This window comes from Cololabis saira, chromosome 7 (genome assembly GCF_033807715.1).
Source record: "Cololabis saira isolate AMF1-May2022 chromosome 7, fColSai1.1, whole genome shotgun sequence".
Taxonomy (NCBI): Eukaryota; Metazoa; Chordata; class Actinopteri; order Beloniformes; family Belonidae; genus Cololabis; species Cololabis saira.
Genome location: NC_084593.1, coordinates 21,409,759 through 21,435,518, shown reverse-complemented (window position 1 = coordinate 21,435,518; position 25,760 = coordinate 21,409,759). Strand labels below are relative to the sequence as shown.

Sequence of the window (25,760 nt, the reverse complement as noted above, 5' to 3'; positions counted from 1 at the left end):
ACTTCTGAAAATGTCACTGACTCTGCACACGCAGAGACCTGTCACAGTGAATCGTGTTATTTTCAGATCTGTTCCCGAATGAACCAGCGTACATGATTTCTTTTTATTTATTGATTTATTTTTGTGCTGCATGATGATGCACTCGCCTTTTGCCTGGCATGAGCTGAAATACGCTCCAGCGGACCCTTGCGACCCTGTACAGGATTAAGCAGGTACACAGAAAAGGATGGATGGATGATGATGCACTCACGACGCAGACAGGAAGCGGAGCGAACAGAGTGCCCTCTGCATTCCTCTAAATAAACTTCTTCATTATCAGCATCTGTTTTGAGAGACACTGGAGGAAGGGGTTAAATTTGACCAGCCAGTGAAGGAGGGAAGAGGCACTAAGGGTTGACGAGAAGCCTATAAAAGGGGATAGAATGGTTCAGGCTCTTTTTTTTTTCTCCTGACCTGCAACCGTGTGTCACAGATCTGCTCACTGTATTAAAAAGACAGCTACTTTGTTCTCTGTTACCTTTCCCTCCACTTTAGACTGCTATTGTTTAAACATAGCTGTTAAGTGATTTTTTTTTCTATTTTCTCAAGTTAAATCCAATTTTGCATATATTAATTAGATCACATGACAACAAGTTTTAATTATTTTTGGACAGATAATGCCTGTCTCGTCATTCTCACTGTTCCCCCACTGTTAGCTGGTGTTCGTCTTTAGTAGTCAGTTTTCAGTGTTTTTAGACCACGAGATTTGGACTTTATTTTTTCTTTTTTCAGTTCAAATAATCTTTTGTCAGTTTTTTTCTTTGAGTGGGATGACAAAAAGTCATCTCAGGGCACTGTAGGGGCACTGTAAGTTAATTTAAACTCCAATTAAATGTAATCAAGATGATATATGTCTGCGTGCCTGTGTGTGTGTAGTTGGCTATAACTTTATTTATAATCCATCTGATTCCAAATCAATCCAATACATCCAACTATATTCATTTAATGACAATTAAATGGTGCACAAAGTGACTGAGCTAATTCACAGTTTGCATCAAGTCTTCACCTTCGAACCTTTTCTTCGGTGCCCCTTCCTGAACACGCCCAGGGTGAGGGTGGAAATGAAAAACTCCCTTTTAATGGGAAAAACACTCCACCAGAATCAAGCTCTGCCTCGACCTAGGTGGGGAGAGGAGCAGAAAGAGACGCCAACAAAAACCAAGAGGTCACATCGGGGGATACCTGCAGACAGAGAAAAAGCTGGGAGGTATCCACAAGATAACTGAGGGATCTGTCTCCTGTTTCACTTTTGGAAACTCTAGAAACCTCAAGTAAACTTGGAATCTGAGAACAAAGTGTTCTTCTGGCATAATATATAGCTATGACATCTTTACGATTGAGCTTGTTTATGAAAGGATGTGTGGAGAAGAATTTTAAATTCTGTTAAGAGGGAACCACGGAAAAGAAGCTAAATATGGTCTCTCCTGCTTATTCTCATCAAAATTCTCGCTGCAGTGTTTTGGAGGAGCTGGAAACTTTTCAGAGAAGCTCTTTGACATCCTTCTAGTGAGGGATATGTAATACTCTGCCCCCAATTGTGGCTATACATACATGACAAACATTTAAAGATCACATAAAGGTCAAAAATAACTCCAGCATTCCTCACAGCAGTTCTAAATGCCGAAGTAATCCCATCCAGATTGACTACATGACCAGACGGTCTATTCCTAAAGACAACAACCTCTTAAAGGAACCTCTGCTGCCATAGAAATGGATCGGTACTTCTATACTGAGGACAAAATAGGTAGATGTCAGAAGCAGGGCCCATGAACCTTATAAACCTTGTGAATTTCATACAGGTCTGAGTGACACTTTATTGTAGATTTTTACAGCGGATCATTTTTACATCAGTCTTCTGAGGACTTGGTCAGTGTCACAATGGTCCTTTTGCAACACAGATGTTCTGTAGTAATCAAATAATGTACATATACTAGGAATGGGTGATATTTTACCGTTCACGATATACCGTCAAAAAAATTCCCCATGGTAAGAATTTGTCATCTCGCGGTTAAAACGATAAATTCCCGTTCATGACGTTTTTGTGTAACAAACATGGCGGAAGGCGGATCTGAGAGCGAGGAGCTCGTTGTTAAAGGAGGCTCCAGCTCCGTTATCTGGAACTGGTTTGGATTTAAAAAGAGTGACGAGGAGCAAACATCATCTATTGTGTGCAGTCTGCAAAAAAAGTGAATGCAAAGGATGGCTTTTATGTATTTGTCCTGTTTCTTTATTTATCAGGTTGTATCTTTTTTCTACTTGATTTTATAAGCTAAGAAAACTTGAAGGGCAATGGTACTTTTGCTGTTTGCACTGTTATCCCACTGTTTAAGCCATACAGTTTGAATAAATGTTGAATCTGTTCTTACATTTCAAACTTGTTTCATTCAGTTTTGCAGTACAGGTGGACTAATTTAATTGGTTTTTATTAATTCAATTTAATTGGTGTAGTTTAGTAGCATTTACTATTCTTTTAGAGCAGTGTTTTGGTGGCTCCAAAGACTGAATGTGGTGATAGATTTATAGTTAAAAAGATGGAGTTGAATTGGTATTTTTTCTATCGTCATTTTTATCGTTATCGGGATAAATGCCAGAGATTATCGTGATAAATTTTAGTCCATACCGCCCATCCCTAACATATACCTTCCCCGGGTTTGCTAAAACTCCCAATTTCACTGTCAGGTCTGTTGGAGAGCTGACTGGAGGATCTCCGACCAGCTCAAATGAACCACACTGACAGGTCAAACAGACCTGTGAATTCACAAATGCACACTGCACGTAAATATTTCAGTCACTGTCCCGCAGCAGACAGAGTTATCAACATTTAAAGTTTGCAGCTTGGACTTTCATGGTATGAGTATCTCCTTCCAGTGATTTAAGTGGAGCTGTTGACACGGTGAGCTCATTAGCGGGGCAGCGGGTGACTCAATGAGGCTATTGTAAACGGCGGCAGTGGCACATCTATTAATCCCAAGTGTCTGTGGTAGAAGTTTATAAACCTACCAAGTAGGTGGCCGGCATCTGATCCTGGCATTCAGGGAAGATGTATGTTTGTGATGAAGGCAGAAGCGATAATATTTACTTCAGCGCTCCTATCTGTGGTGTGGGAACTCATAACAAGATTGTGCCTGGGAGAGAAATCAGCACCAGCCTGTCGAGCCTCTTTTGATTTAGTGTGTGGCGGTGCGAGCCCTGGCAGGGCACAGAACACCCTTTCATGTAGCGGGAGAAGCTTTAACAGTTCAAATTTAGATTCGGATGGAAGGGCAGAGCTACGACAGCATGAGCAACAGCAGATTCTAAGAAGTGTTAACAAGCTGATCCAAATGTAATCACAATTTGACAAATGAAAGATGGTTTAAAAGTTTGCTCTGTTTCATTTTAATAGGTAACACTGTCATATATTTCTATTAACCAAGTTATATTGTTGTCACGTATAAGTGGGACAGTTGTAAGTATCATCTTGTCCTACCTGTAAGGTCAAGAGTGGCTATTTAAGTTGGTTACATTCAAACACTGACTGTAGTTATGTATTGTAACAGTTTAAGTTCAAACTGAGTCTGTCAACAATTTGAAAATGGGTGTGCAGGCACTAATGAAGGTGCAGGTAAAAAACAGACCCATGTACCAAAATAAAATTAGATTACAGATATGGAATTTGCATAAAGTAGAGAAAAATGCACCATAGTTGCTGAAATAACTTAAAACTGTCAAAAGTAAAAGCAAATAATTTATTTAAAATAAAACTGATCTTGCAATCACTCTGATCATTTAGAGGGTGAAAAGTCACCACTGTGCTGTCTGATATCATGGTGTTCACACTAAACAGGGACCAGAGAAAACTACAGAGATCAGAAAGAAAATGATAAACAAACACGTTAAAGGTAAATGCTATGAGACCATCTCCAAGCAGCTACAGTTACTGGACTGTAGCCAACCTCCCTGGATGTGGCCGTAGGAGGAAAATTGATGTCAAATTAAAGTGATGGATAATATAAATGGTAACCAAACAACTTCCAAGCCGATTCAAGGTCACAGTACATCAATGTCAGATCACACAATGTGTGGACGACCGATGTCCGTTTGTCAGTTTTCAGTAAATCTTCACTACTTTTGCCACCTATAAGTTACGTCAGAGACTATCGTGAGATTCATCTCTCTTTAATGCAAGCGTATCAACAAATGTATCCATGTGTGTATAGTAGGAATGGGCGATATTTTACCGTTCACGATAAACCGTCAAAAAAATTCCCCACGGTAAAAACGATAAATTCCTGTTGATGACGTTTTTGTTTAAAACTGATTTATGGTTCTGTGTTAAATCCACGCACAACGTACAGGAAGGAAGGAAGGAAGGAAGGAAGGAAGGAAGGAAGGAAGGAAGGAAGGAAGGAAGGAAGGAAGGAAGGAAGGAAGGAAGGAAGGAAGGAAGGAAGGAAGGAAGGAAGGAAGGAAGGAAGGAAGGAAGGAAGGAAGGAAGGAAGGAAGGAAGGAAGGAAGGAAGGAAGGAAGGAAGGAAGGAAGGAAGGAAGGAAGGAAGGAAGGAAGGAAGGAAGGAAGGAAGGAAGGAAGGAAGGAAGGAAGGAAATGAGCCTGAAAGAAAGAAAGAAAGAAAGAAAGAAAATTTTACCGTTTCAACAGGCCTGAAATGTAGAAAGAAAGAAAGAAAGAAAGAAAGAAAGAAAGAAAGAAAGAAAGAAAGATAAATTCCCATTGATGAGTTTAGTAGTATTTAGTATATTTTGGAGCAGTGTTTTGGCTCCAAAGACTGAATGTGGTGATAGATTTATGATGACAAAGATGGAGTTGAATTGGTATTTTTTCTATCGTCATTTTTATCGTTATCGGGATAAATGCCAGAAATGATCGTGATACATTTTTTAGTCCATACCGCCCATCCCTAGTGTATAGTCATGTTGATCTAAACATGACTCCCTTCTTTCTTCCAGCCCAAAAACATGCATTTTAGGCTTATTTGTAATCCTACATTGAGGTGAGAGTGAGCATTATTGGTTGTTTGTCCATTTGTAAACCCATGCCTATAGACAGGTGACCTGTAAAAGGTTTATCGCCACCTTTCTCCCAAAGAGAGCTGGGATAAGTTCCAGCTCAGCACTGTGAGCCTGAAAAGGAAGAAGGGTATGGTGGGAATGGGTCAAATGGATTTTAGAACTGGTCCCACAGTACACAGCTTTGAGTCACCCAATTATGAAAATATTCTAAAGTCTGATACTATGTACTTCATAGTACTCAAACGAGTGTTTCCTAATCTTGGTCCTTGGGGCTCCTTGTCCTGCATGTTTTAGAAGTTTCCCACCTCAACACACCTTATTCTAATTAACGGTCCTCATCAGCTTGTCATAAAGGTCCGGACAGTTACTTGCATCATGGTGTGCTGAAGCAGGGTAGCATCTAAAATATGACCCTCCCAGGAGGGGATATATGTAATCAGTCATATAAGTAAAACATTTAATGTTTGATGTAAACTCTCCTGGTGTGGTACAAAAAAAAAATCACCCTGCTTAGAGTTGTCATGAGTGTTAAATCAAACGATTCAGACCAAAAGGTTTTTTTTTTGGACCAGATTGTAAATATGTTTATTTCTGGACTAAAGTTGGACATTTTAACAATGGAGTCCATGGAGAATGACTCGCTTTTTCAACCAGCCTCTAGCGGCCAGTCGAGGAACTGCAACAAGTCTTAATTCCTCATGAGCCTCAATCCAGAAATTAGATGGATGTCGCTTGGTTATTCCCATCAAAACTTGGAGGACATAAGTTCTGTAACAACATAGAAGAGAGGGTTTTGTTTGTATGACCTGCAGTTTTTCTTGGAAATTGTTTACTTTGATTTAAAATAAACCTTATTTAAAAGATGATTGTAGCGTCTGGGCTTCAGACATAATGCCAACAAGAAGTGCCTTCAACTGCAAAACATCTGAACGGCAAATAGTTGTGGCTCCAGAACATCTGTTCCTGTAGATTACTTTGAAAAAAAGAAAACATTTTTTTTTTTAACACTAAGTTAATACATTTTTCCAACAAGTAATTATATCATTGTTTCACTCCTTTTGATCAGTACGGTCTGAAAATAATTCTACAATTAATAAACAGGCATTAGGCTTCTTAAATGCTCATTTCCAGTCAGGTTTTAACTTTCAGCTTCACCCTCTTGTCCAAATAAGGTTAATCCTGCCTCCAAAACTGTCAAAACAGTGATGGAAAAATGTCGAACTTGAGGCTTCAAATAGCAGTTCACAAACTATTAGGTAATTTGACAGTGGCGATGTTTAGGCAGGCATCTCGGACATCAGAAACAGCTCATGAGAGCAGACGTCATGCCAATCATTAGAACAAGGATTAATGATCAAATAAACAATGGCCTCTTCTCATGTGAAGGTCATGTGCAATTATACCAAATAAAGATCTCATCATTCCAATGCACGAAAGTTTTATTTTCTCTGAAAACAGAAGAAAAAAAGTGAAAATAAATTAAAAGGCTTATTGCAGTGAGCTCTGGGAATAGACCATAAACCACAATATGTGGCAACCAGTTATGATGGGGGGATTTTTAATTAAACTTGCTGTGAAACTTGGCTTAAGTCATGTTCTCTATGGAATGGATTTGTTCAAGGGGTCTTCTGTTGTAAGTTCAGTTGAAGGTTGGCCCCCCTCGTGGATCTCGACCTCTGATCCTCCGTGAACATTTCCCATGGCTCTCCGGACTCTCTAAGTAATGCCTTTCGGATCGTCACCAGCAGTCGACTTCAAACACGAGGCACTCGACACTCCACACCTGTTGTTTTGGAAACGTGGCCTGGCGCCCTTCAGAGAAAATTTAGAGTGTCGTAACCAGAATCTTTTGCTGTGGATGAAGTTTCAACGTGAAACAAGAGCAGGAATTAAAATGCTTTAATCACAGGACACACTTTTCATAGCTTTATCATTTCTTGCATACATAAATACTGCCAGAGGGGACTGTTGTTAAAAGTATCCATGTGAGCAAATCTTAATGGAACAATATAACATTTCAAAGTAACTATATATACTTGTCAATTTTACAGGGATGTACTTCCATACTTGCTCTCTTAAAGCCATGGGAAAGAGAGCACATACTTTGCAGTCTAATGCTGTCAGTCGATTATATCAGAATTTATTTCAGAAGTTCAAAATTATTGAATAATGTGTTTGGAGCACGGGACCAAATGATGTCACTGAACATCAAAGAAACTGTATTAACCCAATGAAAAAGTCACAAGTATTTAAAAAGGTTACAAATAGTATGGTACAAACAAGGTCACCGACTGTAACATGTAAAAAGTAATTCAGTGGACCTTTTATCACCACTTAATTGACTGCAAGATAAAAAAAAAGTGATTTATTGTATCTAGTTAAACCTTTTAGGTTGCAAAGATTATTTTCATGAGTTGTGTTGACATAATAATGTCGGTTATTACACCAAATTAATATTGTTTGGAATTTGAACTGACATTTTTGCATCCATTGATTTAACTTAATGAAATAGGCTTGAGAACTTATTTTTTTCCCACCTGGAGTTAAGGATTTAAAGTACTCACTCTTGACGAGTTCAGACAGTTAAGACTGTGTTAGAGAGTATCACTTCATTCACAAATACATTCTACTAAAGCAATGACTTGGGGTATATTCACAATCGTGATATGAACAACAATGGACTCATGTACAGAGGTTAATCTACACCTGCTAATACAGTATATGTATTAGCACAAGTTAGCTTGTTTTACCGGTACTACTACAAGCTAACTTCAGTCATATTTAGGAGTGTAGATTGGCCAATCTACCCTCTACTTTAGCACTTAGTTCAGTACAATTTTTCCTTATTCCGGTAACCGTCAACTACATTATGTAATCTAAATTCAGCTTATTCAAGGACACATTTTTCAAAATCCTTTGTCACATAGATAGCCTTGTAGTTCCACGGTAGGTAAATTGTTGTTTAACCAAAAGTAGCAGCCTTTGGATTGTGGATAGTTCTATGAGAAGGATAAAGGTAGTAGAGGTAAAATGTCTCTTTTTTGCTCAATTCATCCAGTGTTATTTTTATGCTTGTGACACTTGCAGGAAGGGATAAGAATGAGTTAGATATGGTATTAGTATTGTGAATGATTTTGGCTACTATTGTTTGTGATACAACTTTGAGTTTGTATTTCTCCTGGTTGTAAAGGATGCATCACATTTTTTTTTTCAATGTGATGCATCTTTTTTCAAGATGTGGAAAATATCTGCTGAAAAAAAATCTAATTGGAACGACTTCAATTTTTTGATGGTGTCAACTTAGTAAAGCTGTTTTTATGCAATCAATTATTACGTTAGTGGTAATTAAAAATACATCTGATTAAAGAGAAAAGGCTAATTTACATAGCTCAATGTAGTTTGTTGGTTGAACGCAATTTCATTAAAAGTTGTCATAACTCAAAAAGACCGATGCAAACTGTTGCGTCAATTTTTTTTGTTGATCCAAAACATATGGTATAAACGCTGCGTCCAGCTCAAAAATGGTGGGCTTGCTGGGCAAGATAAATATTTTTTATGTATGTTTTGATTATTTTTACTGCCGGACTCACAGAGTATTCTTTTCAACATTGATGCGTTAATTAAACATCCAAGTACATTTCGAGTACCACGAGACACCAGAGGTAACGTCAGCAAACAGAGAGCGTGGGAAGATTCTGTCAAGTAGCAAAGAGATTAATCCATAATCCCATCTGCTGTATAAGGTTCATTCTACAAATAAAGTCAAGTCAAATAATCACCATCATTCCCATTTCAGGGCCTCTCTGGCTTCCTTGAACCCGTGACTCCTAATATCTCCTGGTGGTGTTGTGACCCACAGCTTCTCTAGACAAGTGAGAGCGCATCATATGCATGAGAACACAGACCTCTTGAAACCTGGTGCACAAATCCATTAGGAGACTTGCTGTTGTAGCAGCAGGCCCACAGTGAGACCCCACTGCTGTAAAATGCAGTGACGTGTGAGGGCTGAAGAAATTCCTCTGTGCAGTGACAAGAGTTAAGTCGGACTTGATCCAGAGGGCAAAAAATCAGCACGCCATGCTAGCCTTGGCCTGTATAATGCTTCAGTCCTCAACCACATTTGTGGCAAAGTTCTGCTGCTGCGGAAATAATCCCCTCATCCCTCAATAGGTTTGTTTCTTGAAGACCTCCCATGTAAGCAAACCACTCAGGGGAGAAAAACTAAATAAGAACATAAATATACGCAGCAGACTATTAACTTTACTAACCTTGATCTGGTTTTGAACATAATTACTCTGAGACATCAACACCAGGAAGACCTTCACAAATAAATGTTGAAATATATGAGGCAAAAACTCATGCTTTTTTTTACGAGCTGTGTATAAAACATGTATGATCTCTGGCATTCTGTGTTCACCTGAGAGTCATACAGTTCAGCAGTGGTAGCCAAAGAAAAATCAAATAAGAGAGCTGAAACCGGCGGCACCGTGGAAGACTTCTGAGAAATATCCTTCAATTCACTGAGCAACAGACCCATACTGTATGTGTGAACAAAATTGACAAAATAGAGTGATGAGCTCTGATGGATGTTACAGAATTGGGCAGCGCGGATACATCATGCTGTCCTTGAACATAACTATGAGAAAAATGTCTTCACAAGCTATCGCACTTCACATTAAATCAAAGGCAAAACGACAGATAGTGGGGGCATCTCTCTTCAGCTTTCCCCTTTAGATCCTGGACTCTAAAACCTGGATTATTTTATTTTACGAAAACAGCAAACTTGGGAGGAATATTCATGACATAAAACTTTTGTAGTTGAGTACTGACATAGTGAGAGTAATACCCTCATAATATATCCAGAATAGCTATATACAATTACTGTTGATAACGTTTTTTGCTTTTATACTCCTTCTCTTCTTAGCAGGAGCTTTCTGGTCTCTGATTGCTTTCCAAGCAGCATCGACCAGCTGCATTTCTGCAGAGTTGGAATGCATGCGTCATTTGGGCAAACACTTATGTATAATGCTATCAGCTGTTGTCTGATCATGGTTCAACTTTTTACAGACATTTAAAACATTCATCTGAATTCTTCTGAGAAGCAGGGAGTTTGGACGCCATGTGTCCAAACTCCTATGGATATCTGCAGGCTACACCTGGAGCTCTAAAACACTGGCAAACTGCTGAGGGTTAGTTATCAGATAGTAATGACTAATGCAGCCTGATAACTATGTATGACTTATTCACCTCAAACAAGATTTTAAGAACCAGTCATTTTTCCCCCCGAGCTGCTTTAGCCACTCACCTATGGCTGACCTTGCTATGGCATGTGGGCCACTTCCCTCTTCCACATCAGAGACACTGATCTGTAAGGAGGAGAAGTGAACCGTTTTGTCCCCATTTGCTGCTCTGGAACTCGACAGCACCTTGCTCTGTGCGCTTGAGTCACTCTGCCGTGAAAATGTCCCCAATAAAGTCAGACGGTTTAACTGTGGACAACATGCAGACCCGGCTGCTGCAGAGCACACTAGAATGCAAAATCAGGCAAGAGATTTATAGGTAAATGTGATTTATAGTCTGTCTGGAAATTTTATAATTTCAGTATAAGACATGTGGAATGTGTGATCAAGTTATTATAGTGCATCATATCAAGAATGTGTCACGTCTGGCATCTTAGAGCTTCCCAGTGGACTGTTCATCGTTTGTTTGCGAGGTTGAAGCTATGCTCGGAGGATGTCAAAGCTCATCTTGGATAGGGTGACATGAGCACAAGCACACTTGCATTATCACAAAATTACATCTCTCTGGCTCCTGATGCATATCATGTCTTGCAGGCATTTAATAAACGAGAGCTACCTTTGTTTATTATCCGCTCTTTCTCTTTTTACAAGTTTCTGCTGTTGCTAAACCATTTTCTTTTTCTTGATTTCAAACCAGAGTGGAAAGCGCCAACAATATTTCCAGTGTGTTTTATGAGGACATAATTGCTCTGAAGACATGCCAGAGGGTGAAATGGTATCATGCTGAATTAATAAGCCTACATTCCCAGTGAAAATGAGCCCAAAATGTTCACACACACCGATAATGAAATATGGGAGTCAATGTTTAATATTTTCAACATCTGTCTCTGGAGCTATAGTATTTGGCACCTCAACGACTTTCCTGCCATTTAATTAAAATACTAACAGTTAATACTAACTGAGTGAGAATTAAAGGGGGAAGAACAAACTTTGATGCTCTCCATCCATTACACACATATCCAATAGAAAACACATTTATTTTGACTATGTTCCTGACTTTACTCATAATTGGTCTGTGCAAATAGGTTTAGAGTCATTCCTGTACACACGATGTATTCGTGCAGGGATTTCTTCAAAAAAGTAAAGTTCTCCACCCTAAAAATAGGCTTTGTGGTGTGTATGAACCATCTGAATGACAGAGTTCCTTAAAATAATTTTCCCTCCGCCAGTCATCAACCAAATGTATTTAGCTACCTTTCATCTTTGGGCCTATTCTTCCTGCCTGTTAACCCGTTAGCTGGCGTGTATATATATCATAAATGCAGTGCAGAGAGGCAGGTATAGTACATATACATAGTCATAGTCATAGAACACAGCACATGGGTAAGGGAACAATACATTATGAGCGTGCATCTGTTGGTGCCTGCAGATGAGGTAATGTTAACCGTATTCCTGGAAGGCGTTCGTAAGAATAACCCCCTCATATGATAGTCACGGCATCGTAACAGGGAACTTTCTGTAAGCTTGAATTCACAGGTCGTAAATTCCCACATCCCAACAATGAGGTTATGGGTTCCACTTGAAGGGGGGATAATCCGCTCATGGTCCAGTGTCCCCATGGTCCTAAGTTCCCAGAATAAAAAAACCTGCAGAACGTTAAATTCCAGACGTGCGTTTGCAAAAATTGAAGAACACAAAACTCTTTTTTAAAGGTCCAATTATGTGACATTTAAATCTTAGGGACATCTTACTGACTGTGCATAACAGGCTAAAAGTGAATATGATGGCAGCAGTGTCCTCTTTGCACATGATTATATACTTACAATAGGAAAGTTATACACAAAAGGCATCGGGTGAACCCTTGCACATACACTCATCCAGTTAAACATTAATTTATACATTTATCTCTGCTACATTATTGTTCGTTGGAGCCTGGGAAGGCTTGCTCTTCAGTCCCTCCGTGGCACACCTGGATGTTTCCACAAGGAGCAGACGAGGAATACAAATAGCAAGGAGGATTGTTTTGTACTCCTTACGGAAGTTTTGGTTTAGTAGTCCATATATGACTGCGTTGAGGCAGCTGTTGAAGTATGCCATGAAGTAGCTTGTGACAAAGAGCCACTCAGGTATGTTGGGCGCTACTTTCACAGGGTTTATAGCTACAGCCAGGCCTATGAGGTTTAGCGGAGCCCAGCAAACGGCAAATAACACAAAGACCATAAACATAGTCAAGAAGTTCCTCACATCGCTAGATTTCAGTCTGGTCCTTTGCTCAGGTTTAACCCTGTGTTTCACTTGAATTACCAGCACCCATATCCTCAAGTAGCAGTAAGACACAACCAGCAACGGGATCAGAAAGTGAATAACCACCACTGAGATGGTATAGTACGAGCTGACAGTCTGGGCGAATGTGCAGGAGTAGATGCGAGGGTCGTACTGCAGAGAGCCCACAAAGAAGTTGGGCACTGTGGCGATGGCTGTGAGCAGCCAGGTGAGCCCCAAGTAGCAGCAGGTCTTCCTAATGCTGTACAGGCGATCGTAGTGGAGGCTGTGGCAGATGTAGCAGTAGCGGTTGATGGCGATGGCTGTGATGTTGAAAATGGAGCCGATGACGCTGATACCCATGATGAAGCCGCTGGCCTGACAGTGGAGGTCACCCATGGTCCAGTCATTGTGGAAGATGGCAGTCAGAACCAGAGGGTATGGGTACAGTGCCACCACCAGATCGGCTACAGACAAGCTCACCACAAAGATGTTTCCTGGGCAAACAGGAGAGGTTAAAGTAACAGACAAACCATGATTCAAAATGATCTGTAACATAAATATGGAGAACTTCTGGTTAAATTTAGCATAACCCCGATCTTAAAATGGCCAAGAGTCTGCCACTAAACCAAGGACATCAGAAACTGTAGAACTAGTCTTTGAAAATTCTATTAAATCATAGATTTGAACTAGTTGATCGTAAACTTACTGCATGCCTGTTATAAAGGAGCAGCAAAATAGACAAAGAGGCACCTCTGTACTGCTAATACAGGTCTCTGTATGACTGCGAAGGCATCAAAACAGCATGACGGGAGGAAAAAAAGTCCCAAAAAGATGTCAGTAATTCAGTTTGTTGTTATTAAGCCATTTTCCCCCCCAAAAAATGTCTAGACAGTTTACTTATGAACAGTTATAGGCCCGTATCAAACCTCCCCTGTCTTAGGAAAAGTATAGAAAAAGCTGTTTTTCAACAGCTGTATAACCTTGTGACACTAAATGACTGTTTGATGTCTTCCAGTCAGGTTTCCGCCCCCGTCACAGCACTGAGACGGCTCTAGCAAAGGTCCTTAATGACATCCGCTCCAATAGGGATAATGGCAACAATTCAGTCTTGGTCTTGGTCATGGTCGACCAGAACATGTTGATAAATCAGAGCCTACAAAAATAACATATGGAGTTCCTCAAGGTTCAGTTCTGGGGCCTCTATTTGTTCCAACTCACTCAAATTATGAAAAAGAACTAAATGTATTACCATAACTACGCAGATGACACACAAATCTATATAATCATCTCACCGGGAGACTATAATCTATATCAAACATTGATGAAATGCATTGATCAAATTAAAGTGTGGATGTGCCAGAATTTTCTTCAGTTAAATGAATACAAAACAGAAATAATAGTGTTTTGAGCCAAGGGACAAAGATTAAACGTTAGCACTCAGCGTCAAGCTACAAACAAATAGCCAAGCCAGAAATCTGAGAGTAGTTTTGGACTCAGACCTGAATTTTAACAGCCACATTAAGACGGTAGTGAAATCAGCCTATTATCACCTAAAGAACATATCGAGGACTGATGTCTCAGCAGGACTTAGAAAAACTTGGCCACGCTTTTATCTACAGTAGACTGGACTACTGTAATGCTGCTCTCATGGGTCTCCCTAAAAAAATCCATCAAACAGCTGCAGTTCGTTCAGAGCGCTGCTGCCCGGGTCTTCACTAATACCAAGAGAGTGGACCATGTAACTCCAGTTCTTAGATCTTTACACTGGCTTCCTGTCCGTCACAGAATACATTTTAAAATCCTGTTGTCGGTTTATACTGTAAATCTCTGAATGGTTTGAGGCCAAAATACATCTCTAGGCATGAAATGTTTAATAGAAATAAACTTGCCTTGCCTACAAAAGGAGTTCTTGTCAAGCAGCTGGATAACAAAAGTCAAACATATGACTATTTCATTAGATTTGACTTCTTTGAAAACTAGCAACAACTTATGGTTTTTGCAAATGATCTCACATCTGACATTAAATTGACTCTGAATTAAATAAATATTCAAACTTTTGGGGGCAGAGCTGCCGTCTCATGTTAGAGTTCTAAAATAATTGTATTTTCTTCCCATATCCCTTGTAATTTTCCTGCGTAAAAAAGGATAAAAAGGATGTTTCTTATTCTCTTCCCTGCACCACTCCAAACTGGCCTCAGCTTTTGTAAATGTCAGGAAGTTTCTGTGAATTTTTACTGTCTCACACTGCTGGACCCTGTCTCCTTTTCATTGTTGTCGATCAGCTTTAAAGGAGCATGAGGCAGGATTTATGAAAAAAATTTGTATATGTTTTAAGTGTTCTAGTAATGATGTCAGATGAAGTGTTCCAAACCAAAAAAAAAAGAGCCCTCTAGTGTATCTCTCCGTTGCCTTGAACAGGCTGTGTGCTGCAAAATGTGCTGCAATTCCGGGCCCGAATTTCCCGCGCTGTCCTGCGGATGTGACGTCACATGACGCTGCATGCACGTTCTCCCCGTTCACCCGTGCTGGCTTCACTGTTGGCTGCAGTACCCCCGACGGCCATCGTGGCGAAGGGTGGCGCTAATGAGTCTAATTTCTTAAAAGGAGCCTCAAGCTCCTTTAACACATTGCAGGTCATCTTCAGATCAACTTAGCATGATTCAGTGCATTGCCACACATCTCTTTGTTTAAAAGAAACATATATTTTCAAGTAAGTAAGAAACAAGCCATTGGTATAAATGTGTAATTGGTCAGCTACCTCCAGATAGGTTAATTTAAGACAAAGAAATCACAACTTATCAGTGAAATACATATCTTTGTGGTATATTTTTAATTTGCTTAATCAGATTTTTTTTTTTTTCAAACTTAAAGGGGACCTATTATGGCATCTAATACCTATTTTAAACAGGCATTGAATATCTTAAAAACAAGCTTTTGATTGTTAAATAAATTAGAAATTCAGCCTCTGAGCCATGTCTTTATCTTACCATTCTCTAACCTCCTTCTCTATGTGGGATTCTGAGTGGGCAGGCGGCTATGATAATGAGGCATTGTGCTGATTGGCTGCCTGACGCGATGACGCGATGACGCGATGACGCGATGACGCGATGACGCGATGACGCGATGACGCGAATGACGCGATACACCACTACGAAAAAATGACGGCCGGCGGAGTAAGTTGTGGGCGTGGTTTCACGCATCGCTCCTGTCGTGACGTCACGACAGGAGCAGAATCTGAACGGCTCGTAGAAGTCACATCACACTGGATGGCTCATCCGGGCGGCTGTACAGACACTGCAGAATTTGGTTGCTTTCCTCCTTCTCTGAGTTGGCAGGCTGAGGGGAGACCACTTTATATATTTCAAATCAAGAAAAAACGTGTTATTCATAATAGGTCCCCTTCAAGGTAATGCAATCTTTTAAAAGCAAAAAAGAAGTCTTGTAATATCCAAATCAACCAGATATTATATTTGATGGTGTGAATTTCCTCACTTTTTAGTTATCAGACATTGAATGTGTTTATTACCCTCCAACAATGGTGGGTTGCAGGGTTGTTTTCACTGCTCGAGAGCGTGAAAGTTGGAATAAATTCCAGATGTGGCTGTAACTTTAAGTGCATGCCTCCAGTGCACGCCTCTATGCCACAAAATAGGGGAAACAACACGTCGGCAAGCAAACTGGCTCATGGTATGTGTAGTACATGCAACCTTGGCTTTCCACCTTAAGCTACACTGGAAAAGCTAAGCAGTGGATGCAGAAATCACTCCCGTAGCAACTGATTTAATCCCATTCAATGTGAACGAGAGATAAGACTGTTGAAGTCTCAAACACATATGGGTAAATCCTACTTCTCATATTGCACTCTGACAACGTATAAATCTTTAAACGACTCTGAATTTGATCAAATTGGTATTAAATATAGAATAAGCCATTCAGGTTTGGGGTTTTTAGAAGACTAAACACAACTTTATGACTTTATGCAAAAATTGTCTGCAGTGTTGCGTTGCATGATTGTCTGGTTTCCCCTTTTAAATACCACCTGGAGAGTTATGTCCTCCTCTTACACAGATTGACATCGTCAATCTTATTGGATGCGTCATCAGTTGCTGACATATACAAGACAGCGGGTCTTGTATATGTCAGGGCAGGGTCTCCGGCATCGCCCGGGACACAACACAGCCTGCATCTTTAAACTTCTCCCTTCAGGCAGGAGATGCAATAGGCTATTTCACTGAAACACCACAAGACTCAGGAACAGCTTCTTCACAAAAGCTGTCCACATACTCAATAAACGCTGATGCACATACACATGACTATCAGATTTACCTTACATAACTTCTGCGCAACAACAGTACACTGTTAATGTGAAATAAGTGTTGTATGTCATTGGTTTGCTTCTCTGCAGAGTGACCATGAAGCAAGTCTTGCATCTTTGTTGTTGTGTGTTCAAGAGCTACATTAATAGTTAAGTTAAAAGAAGCCGGAGTGGGTGACTTTCAGGCTCTTCATTATTTCCTCCAGAACGGTGACCTTGATGCTCACAAGCCCCCAGAGCTTCTGTCTGATTAGTGTACCGTCTCTGGGCATTGGGCTGGAGGTGAACCCTCATTGTGAGGAGCTTTCATGTCCTGACATCAGTGGCTTCCACCTCCTCGTGTGGCCAGGTTGTTTTTATCAGCAGGGTTGCTGATGTTGAAGGCTTACACTTTGTCCTTCTTTCTCATTCACATACAAAAACAGAGTTTCATCGCACAGGCAAAAAAGACAGCATGTTTCTTCTTTTCTATAAAATGCTTAAATCAGCCTGTTTTGATTTCAAAGTTTCTTTGCCCCCAGGAACCGTAAGTCACGCAAATTTAGAAGCTTAAGTACTTATAAAACAGGACATGGGTGAATTTAGAGTCCTATTACTTCCACACAAGTTCCTGTCCTCTTGAGATCCGAGCTGATCTTGTGAGAAGCTGGATTTCTTCAGAATACATGAATTATGGAAAATGACATCTAACCATGTTACAGTGCATCGGGAGGAATAAAACATTGAATCAAATGGCAATATTGTGCCAAACACGGAGATAAATAGCATAAACATATAGAAATATTGGACTGATCTTCTGCAAACTAAGTGCCCGGCTCATAAACTTGGAGTATATTTTTGCAGCAGTTTCTCATTAGAGGTGGGACTCACCGTGAAATCAAAACATTCCTCAAAAATGCAACGTTTCTGAGCATTGAAGAGAGGCTTTCCTACAGAAGAAACATTTTAGTCCAGGCCTGAATTGGGACTTAAAGTAGGAAGCTTATTGAGGCAAATATATATTTTTTAAAAACAATGAAAATATGATTAAACACTGCACGCGTTCATTTTCACATCCAACATGACCTGAATGACTAAAACAGAAAAATAAGCGCTCTGTAAATAATGTATAGAGGCCTGGTATAAAAGGAAACCCCTCCTGAAGCTGAAATGCTCACAGGCTCCAGGTCACTGCTGAAACAGCTGAAACAACAGCGCTGATAAAATGGGAGGGGATTTTAAACATATGCTTTGAATCATCCAAGACATCCAAAGTGTACTCCAAAATCTACACCTAAAGAGCGACCGGGCTACAATATGTTTAACCACCACTTACAGCCCTTAATACAGAACCGGTTTAATGTCAAAATATTCCTACGTCAAAGGTTTGATGAATTATCTTTTTTGATTTTCATATTAGAGGAAAATTAGATGTTGACGCCACAGTTTTCAACCAACCTGAGTAGTCAGAGAGAGTCCATTTCCAACTCAATAAAGCAGCTCGAGCCACCTCTCAAGCCTGCTGAGATAAAAATACGAGCATTTGTTTTTCATCCTCGAGTCAGCTCAGTGGGCAAATCTGTCACATTGCATTTGCGATGCTCCCAGCACTCACTGTGTGCATTTGTCATTGTGTCGCGGTTTGATTCCTCCCTGACATCATGCGGCTCTGTGCTATCATGTGCACTGGCCGGCCGGGTATATGCTCCAGCTTTGCAGCCCTCTTTGGCTGAACCCTCTTTTCGCTCTCATCGTCTGGAGGATGAGGTAAGTGCTAAAATGTCACAGAGGGTTTGCCGCGAAGCAGCTGGATGACTGTCTTTGTTTTGTTGGCATCCATTATTAAAACACTGGACACAACGATTACATCTCTGGTTGCAATTAGCAAGCTTGTCTAGAAGAATGATGCTCATAACAGCCAGACACGCAGTTATTGTTCTGGAGTGAAACACACAAGCAGCAAAGTTGTTGTCACACCTGCTTACGAGGATGGAGTCTTGCCCACCGGCCTCTTCTGGAGCCATAATTATCATGTGTGAGTCGAACAGAGCTCAACGTGAATGCTGATTTGTTACAGGCCAGCAGGGCCAGCTGACAAAGAGCCTTTAACCTCTCTGACACCACTCTGTAATTATTTGATTTTACAGTGGGCTGCACTTGCACAAAACTGTCAAGCAAGTGAAATGTTGCATTCAAATCAACTCACTCTTGTTTCAAGCGTCTCCTGGGAGCTGAGCAGCCAGCGAGCTAAGTTCCCCGGTGTACCTTTTGCTTTTTTGGTGAATGAAACGCTATTTCTGTCGCGCTCGGCTCTGAGCTTTGCGTGGGTTCTGTCAACCGATTCATTCAGCGCAGCAGACTGCAGCACGTTCACAAGCATATGTGACAAAACCTGCCTCACGCCCTCGTTTCCTGAATGCACAGATGAATATGTATTACAACAGGCTGCGTGGTGCGCTCGCTGTTTACCAGCTGAATAGCAGGAAGATCAACTTAGGAGGACAAAAAAAAGAAAAAAAAAAAGGACAGATCCTGGGTCTACAGTAAGAAAATAATGAGATGTAAGAGAATGAGATAAAGGCAGCACAAACGCCTGCAGGCATCGTTGCTTTTCAGCCTCACGACTTCCACGGCTGCATGCACACGTGCACCTCAGGGCCTTGTGCTCCCATGTCCCACCCACCGCCTGTGTCCCATCATTCTCACCCCTCATACTGCAAACGTGACACACTGTACTACGCTTTGATTCACCCGGCTATATTTAAACACCTTTGAAGGAAAGATGAATTAATAAAAAGGAGAAAAAAATTGTGTGGGAGTGTTGGCATCACTTGAATCTCGCTGAGTGTCGGCAGCACATGGCTTGTTACTACGAAAGCGCACATCTCAGATTAGATTACATCTGACTTAGTCAAGTTATGATTAATAGGCAAGAATAACCTTTCAGCAAGGGCATTAGAGCTGATGAATTAATAGTGACGACTACATGAACTCGAGTTCAGGGGGCCAGAGAATTTAGAGAAGTTTAACATTAAACTGACATGAGCTGCCTTTTGGTGATGCAGCCTGCTATGAGCCCGGCCAGAAACATCATCGTCATCATCAGAGGCCTACGACCAATCAGACTCCTTGTGTTTAAGAAATGATGGCTCACAGGTCCCGAAGGAAATCGGACCATCGGGATACAAGCAGCGTCTGGTATGGTGCATCATTGGGGGCGGGGGGGTCGCAATCAGAGAAACGCAGAGGGATGATGGTGAAACAAACTAAACTTAACAAGGAGAAAAACAAGTGGGCATGAGCTCACACTTGTTCAACCTCACTCCCAGTGGCTACATAAAAAAAAAACGTCATCCATGATGTCGCTGTCAGGAAAAGAAGACATGTTTAATCTAGTGTAATAAGTGATATATCCCATGGTTCAGTGCTGTCAATTTAAATTGGCTTCTGGTCTTCCTCACCAAGTCCACAGACTCAATTAAACCCCCTTCCTGGATGTGTACATTAAAAAAAAAAAAGAAGCAGATTAAGGGGTGGCTGAGGTGATGTAATGCATGATTTAACTAAATTTAAGTCCATCTTTAACCTTACACACCTTGTATGATCCTAGGATCTTGAATTAGTTGATCTAACTGCACATTTCATTTGCTTTGTATTTTCTTTCTGCCATCTGTTCGCTCCATCCTTCTCTCTTTTGCATTTTGTGTGTATTTTTAGTATGGTTTTCCCCCAACGGGACACCCTGGTATTAGCATACGATTGGCAGCCCTGCAGCATCATCTCCTACACGCTGGCGATTGAGTGGAAGCTGCACATCCTGCAGCATCCGCACCTGAAAGAGAGCCCGTAAAGCAGAGGGGAACGGACAGGTCGCATTCAGGCACCGAGATCATCTCACTGAGATAAACCAGCAGCTACCAATGCATGCGCGCACACGCGTGTGCCTGTTGTGGTGGGTAGGGGAGGGGGGGGGCACGGGAGCAGCAGCGTGCTAAACGAGTGTGTTGAAGTGAAGCCGAGCGGAAAGGTCCTGCTGCTGTGTGTGCCAGGAAGAAAAAACCAGCAGTCTGAATAATGCTTACAAGAGAGAAGGATATGGGAGGATTTCAGCAATTCTAGCTCCAAGGAAACCTACGTCTAGATGGTTCATGCCTCTGAAGAATCAAAATGTAAACCCCCTGGATGCTGAAAGAAGGTCGTCAAGTTGTAATGCACCTCTCACCGCCTCGCCAAACAGCCATCTATCAAAGAGACTTATTTTTATGGCAGGCAGCTGCTCAAATGTGATTACGCTATACTCCTGCACACGTTACAATTAAACATTCATACAAAGCCAGCCAAACCTATTAATAGTGTGTTAAGAATAGAGTGGAGATTGTTGATTGGCTAAAAGAGGAAACAATTTCAGTCTCTTAAGGATACCGTAGGAAGAAAAAAGGAACAAAGATAGGGTAGCTTCACAGCCTGTGGTGTAGCTTCATGTTTGTGCACATGCACGTGGACCAATAGGACGCCGCTACACTGGAGAGGACTCCTGCGACTCGATCTGTCAGTCAGTGCAATTAGTGCAGGAGAACAACAAGTCCACCGGCGTGAGGCCGCTACTCCTGCCCTTATGTCTGAGACCAGTCAGCTGTGACACTTTTGCAAATCAGTAAATCGAGTTATCATTCAGGGCTTCCACACATCTTGCCAAACTGCTCCTGGCTGAGCACATTAATTGTGTTACGTAAAGTATTTGAAATTAAAATTAAAAGCTGATTATTCCAAACGGTGGCCGACCAAAAAATCCAGCAGCCTCTCTCTCGTTTTCTTACTGGCATGATGATGCGATGGCGAGGTCTTGGCTATCGCCCACATGGGCAGGAGGATTTCCTGACTTCCCTGGCTCTAACAGCCACGCTGCATTACTGCATGACCTGGAGGACCTTAAAGTTCAAAGCAGCGCAACATCAAATGTACATTTCTTCCGCCTTTGAGATCAGTTTTCTGCCTGTCAGACTTCAGAAAACACATCTCAGTCAACTAAATCATGAGATTCAGTTGAATTGATTTAATATCAGCTTCTAAGCTTTGTGTGGTTGCAGAACACAATTTCTAATGTTTCAGCATTTATTAATGGGTTATTCTGTGAATGGGTGTTCTTATCTTTGTTTCTGCTGCTTCCCATGTTTTCCTGCATTAGAAATCACTAGCTATACTGTAAATGTATTAAATGAATCAAAGTTTCTGTTTTATATAGCGTTGTATGAATTACAGCGGAGATAACTATCAAACGGTCATTAAAGATGAGTGATAGTTGCATTTGTTATGGGGCTTTTATGAGATTGGAGTGAGAAATCAGTCTGCATGCAGCATGTAGTTTACCATCACCAAGTATTAATGGAATGAATGAATAATGCAACCATTGTGAAGCGTCTTTGGGTACCCATAAAAGCGCTATATAAAACCTATGTTTCATAATTATTATTATTATAAGAAATTAAAGGAAAGAAAAGTCCTGGGTCTTCGAGTGGGTGACATGGTTTGGACAAAAGGAAGTGTCATTAATGCAAACTTGCTCTGAGTGATCATGTCTATGCTATGATGACCACTTCCATCCTTATAAGAGTGGTATCTGTTGGATCACAATTCACCCCATTCAAAGGGGATGTGGGACTATTGAAAAATGTGATAAATACAAAATATAAACCTCCACAGTGGCCAAATCTTATCTTAAATAAACAGCTACGGTCAGGTGTTGGCACACACGTGTTAGAGAGGAGTTCTCCAAAACCATCCAAACACCAAATGAGAGACTGTCTATGCAGTCACATTACTCAGATTTGCTAGCAATTTAAAAATCAGCAGTTGCGCTGCAGCTGTTCTGGCTGGACACGAACGTGTTGATAGCAAACCATACTGTATCTTGCTTTTTCACTTTACCCACTGAGATCCAATGCAACTAAAGAGTACCTCTCCTTTTCAAGTTTGGTGCAACACGATCGGGAGTGGGTTTTTTTTAGAAATAAGAATACAAAATGATGTTTTTCATTAAAATGTTTATGACCAGACTAAATGTGATATATAAAGATATTATCTTGTCTTTTAGTTTCTCTTAAAAAGTTTTAATACCACTCTCACAACAGCTCATATGGTGCAGTTATTTTGGGTTTTACGAGCTAAAACGTCACATAAATTTCTGTTCTCTTTTTTCGTTTTTTTTTTTTAAAAGAGTGCAGCAAACTGACAATCATGAAACAGAAAACCAATGAATTAAGTAATTAAAGCTGACAGAAACAGAGCGTTTGTTGTCGACATACGTAAAGAGCACCTTTATAAACCATGCCGCACAAGAAATAAATGAAAGAACAGGGTTAAAAAATGGACTCAGAAAAGTCAGAATAGGTGATAAATATGTTTCTCTGTCCAGTCAGAAGATGATAAATATAACAGAAAAATAAAAGGTCACGTTGCATTGAAAAAAGGACACGGTCTGTCTTTCACCTTGGATGCTCATGCACACTTCAGATCATGATATAGGGAGAGGTGTGATTTATCTGGGATGAAGAAACCAAGGGTGAAGCAGCCAGATCGAGGGAAGAAGGTGTTGTTATTATTTATAGAGTGATATGGAGGTAGGCATGCCTTGCTGTGGGATCACACTGGAACCGGAGGCTCAGTTCAGAGAGCAGCCTGCTTGCGAAACAGGAGGTTTCACAGGCTACATCTTACATTACATAAACTGTGTTGTGAATCAGGCAAGAAAATCAGGTTAAGCCCACATGCTTTAGTTCAGATGCAGAAGTTGCTGGGTTTATTTTTTTATTTCCACGACACAAGAGTGTTGATTTCATTTGTTTAGACACAAAATAAATCTTGTTATTTTAGAATTATAAAATGACTTTCTGTCTGACTCTTAAGTGCCACATTCATAATCTAACATCTTAACCATTAAAGTTTTAATTATTTCTCGACACAAAAAACAAAAGCGGAGATCAACTCTTCATCATATTTTTCTTGTTTCTCACCTGCATTCCTGAGTTTTTTGTTCCTGTACACGGACAGGATGACCAGGACGTTTCCCAGTATGTCCACCACGATGGTGAAGATCAGCACGCTGGCCAGCGCAGTGGACACTCCGCCGGCGGCCGCGCTCAGCTCGCAGCCGCTCTCGTTCCGAGAGCAGTCCGAGCCGTTCACATCCCTCACCTCCAAATCCATCTCCCCGTCAGGAGGCAGCGACCATGACGGGACGAGCTACTCCAACGGTCGGGTTTGAGATAATAAAAAAACACAAAGAACAAGGCAAAAAAAATAAAACGAGACCACAGGAGAGAGTGTTGAACTTCTTGAGGTGCAGCATCACACTTCTTCGTCCGTGGAGTAGCGGTGTTACGCGAGCCATGACACGCACAATTGGGGGCACTACTGCACTTTACGCGTGAAAGTAAAGCATATCATTGCATTTTTTTCTTTTCTTTAATGAGGTAATAACGACAAAGGCCCGTGTCTTCCACCGCGGTCCTGAGCGTGGTCCTCATCTGTCACAGAGCCCGCTGCCACGCGCTGCTCCATGTTGACAGGAGAGCTCATCCAGCGGGCATGTGCGCGCTCTCCTGTGCGTAATGGAAACGCGAGAATCGGAGGCTCATTCACAGAGACACGTGCGGACAAAAATAAATCAGCTATATTTGTTTTCTTTCGCTCAGTTCAGTCTACAGGGAGGATGATTGAATAAGCGCTCGTCCCAAACCTGCCGGTTTGAATACAACAAGCCGTTTCTCCACAGCCGGCGCGCGCTGAGCCCTCCATTGTGACCCACGTGATCCGACTGGCAGTGGAGGTGTGCAGTATGGTGGAAATGATCATGCCTTATTAATCTCAATACATTTTTTTTTTTAAATCTCTAGCCATTACTCACATGTACAAGTTTCTAGTCTGATAATTAAAAGGAGCGCAGTCATGAGAATGGAAATGGCGCCTTCCTGCGTCCGGCTCAGACTCTTACAGTTAAAATCGAGCGAAAAAAAGAAAAGGCTGGACTGATTTTGATTTTACAAGGGCAAATATTCACTTGTCATTATATGCGGTCATATACGTGTTGTATCTACAGCTTGTGTAGGGTTTGGGTTGATAAAAAGATCGTGCAAATTATGTTCAGAGCAAAATCAAAAATGCTCCCTGACTCAAAACAGAGGTTGTTTTCAATTCAGGAGACTCCAATAATCTTAGAGGTGTCTGCAATTTTACTGTACAAAAAGCTAAAAAAGGTATGAAATGGAGATGTGTCTCCATTACTGGAGTTAAATTCTGGAATGATGCCAACATACATTTAAAAACGTCATTCTCTTTTGGTTTTTAAGAAAATGGTTTGTAAAGCTATTTTTGAAGCTTAAGTGCGATTGACTATCTGTTAATGTTTCTTACTTTTCTGTTGTTTCTTTGCCCTTTGTTGTTTCTTTGCTTTTCTGTTGTTTCTTTGCTTTTCTATTGTCTTTTTGGTTTTCTGGAGGTCGGTAGCCAATAAAAGAAAGTTGCTAATATAGCATAGGCTTTTATAAGCAGTTTGCTTCAGCCTATGCCTTTTCAGTCATTGTTCAACACATGATTATTGGTTTTGTGTGAAATGTTAATGCTCTGCACAATGTTTTTTGGTGTTGTGTTGTTATTGTGTTGTCATGATTGAATAAACTTCATTCATTCATTCATTCATTCATTCATTCATTCATTCATTCATTCATTCATTCATTCATTCATTCATTCATTCATTCATAATCTAGTGTTTGTTTCCTGTCAGTCACATGAACGAGTTAACACATTTGGTTATTACCACCCCAGGGCTATATCAGTGGCTTCTTTCCTCTAAAACAGCTGGCAGTTTCTCTGTGAATCCTTCCCCACTTCAGGCTCAGAATCAGCGTAAACAAAAAG

The 25,760-nt window shown here is 40.8% G+C and overlaps 1 protein-coding gene across 1 annotated transcript; it reads right to left on the bottom strand.

The window, feature by feature from the left end:
• Positions 1 to 10,324: 10,324 nt before the first annotated feature.
• On the bottom strand, positions 10,325 to 24,410 carry mtnr1c (melatonin receptor 1C). Its single transcript, XM_061726211.1, has 2 exons — positions 23,858 to 24,410; positions 10,325 to 13,047 (listed from the first exon to the last, which is right to left on the bottom strand). Exons 1-2 carry the CDS (start codon positions 24,048 to 24,050, stop codon positions 12,182 to 12,184), a joined length of 1,059 nt encoding a protein of 352 aa, XP_061582195.1. The 5' UTR covers positions 24,051 to 24,410; the 3' UTR covers positions 10,325 to 12,181.
• Between the last annotated feature and the right edge of the window lie 1,350 nt (positions 24,411 to 25,760).

Bases quoted from the DNA above. Each gene is read 5' to 3' on its own strand.
- mtnr1c (XM_061726211.1), bottom strand. From the start codon at position 24,050: ATGGATTTGGAGGTGAGGGATGTGAACGGCTCGGACTGCTCTCGGAAC. The intron at 13,048-23,857 runs GTGAGAAACAAG...CTGTTTGCCCAG, and splicing joins CAAAAAACTCAGGAATGCAG to GAAACATCTTTGTGGTGAGC.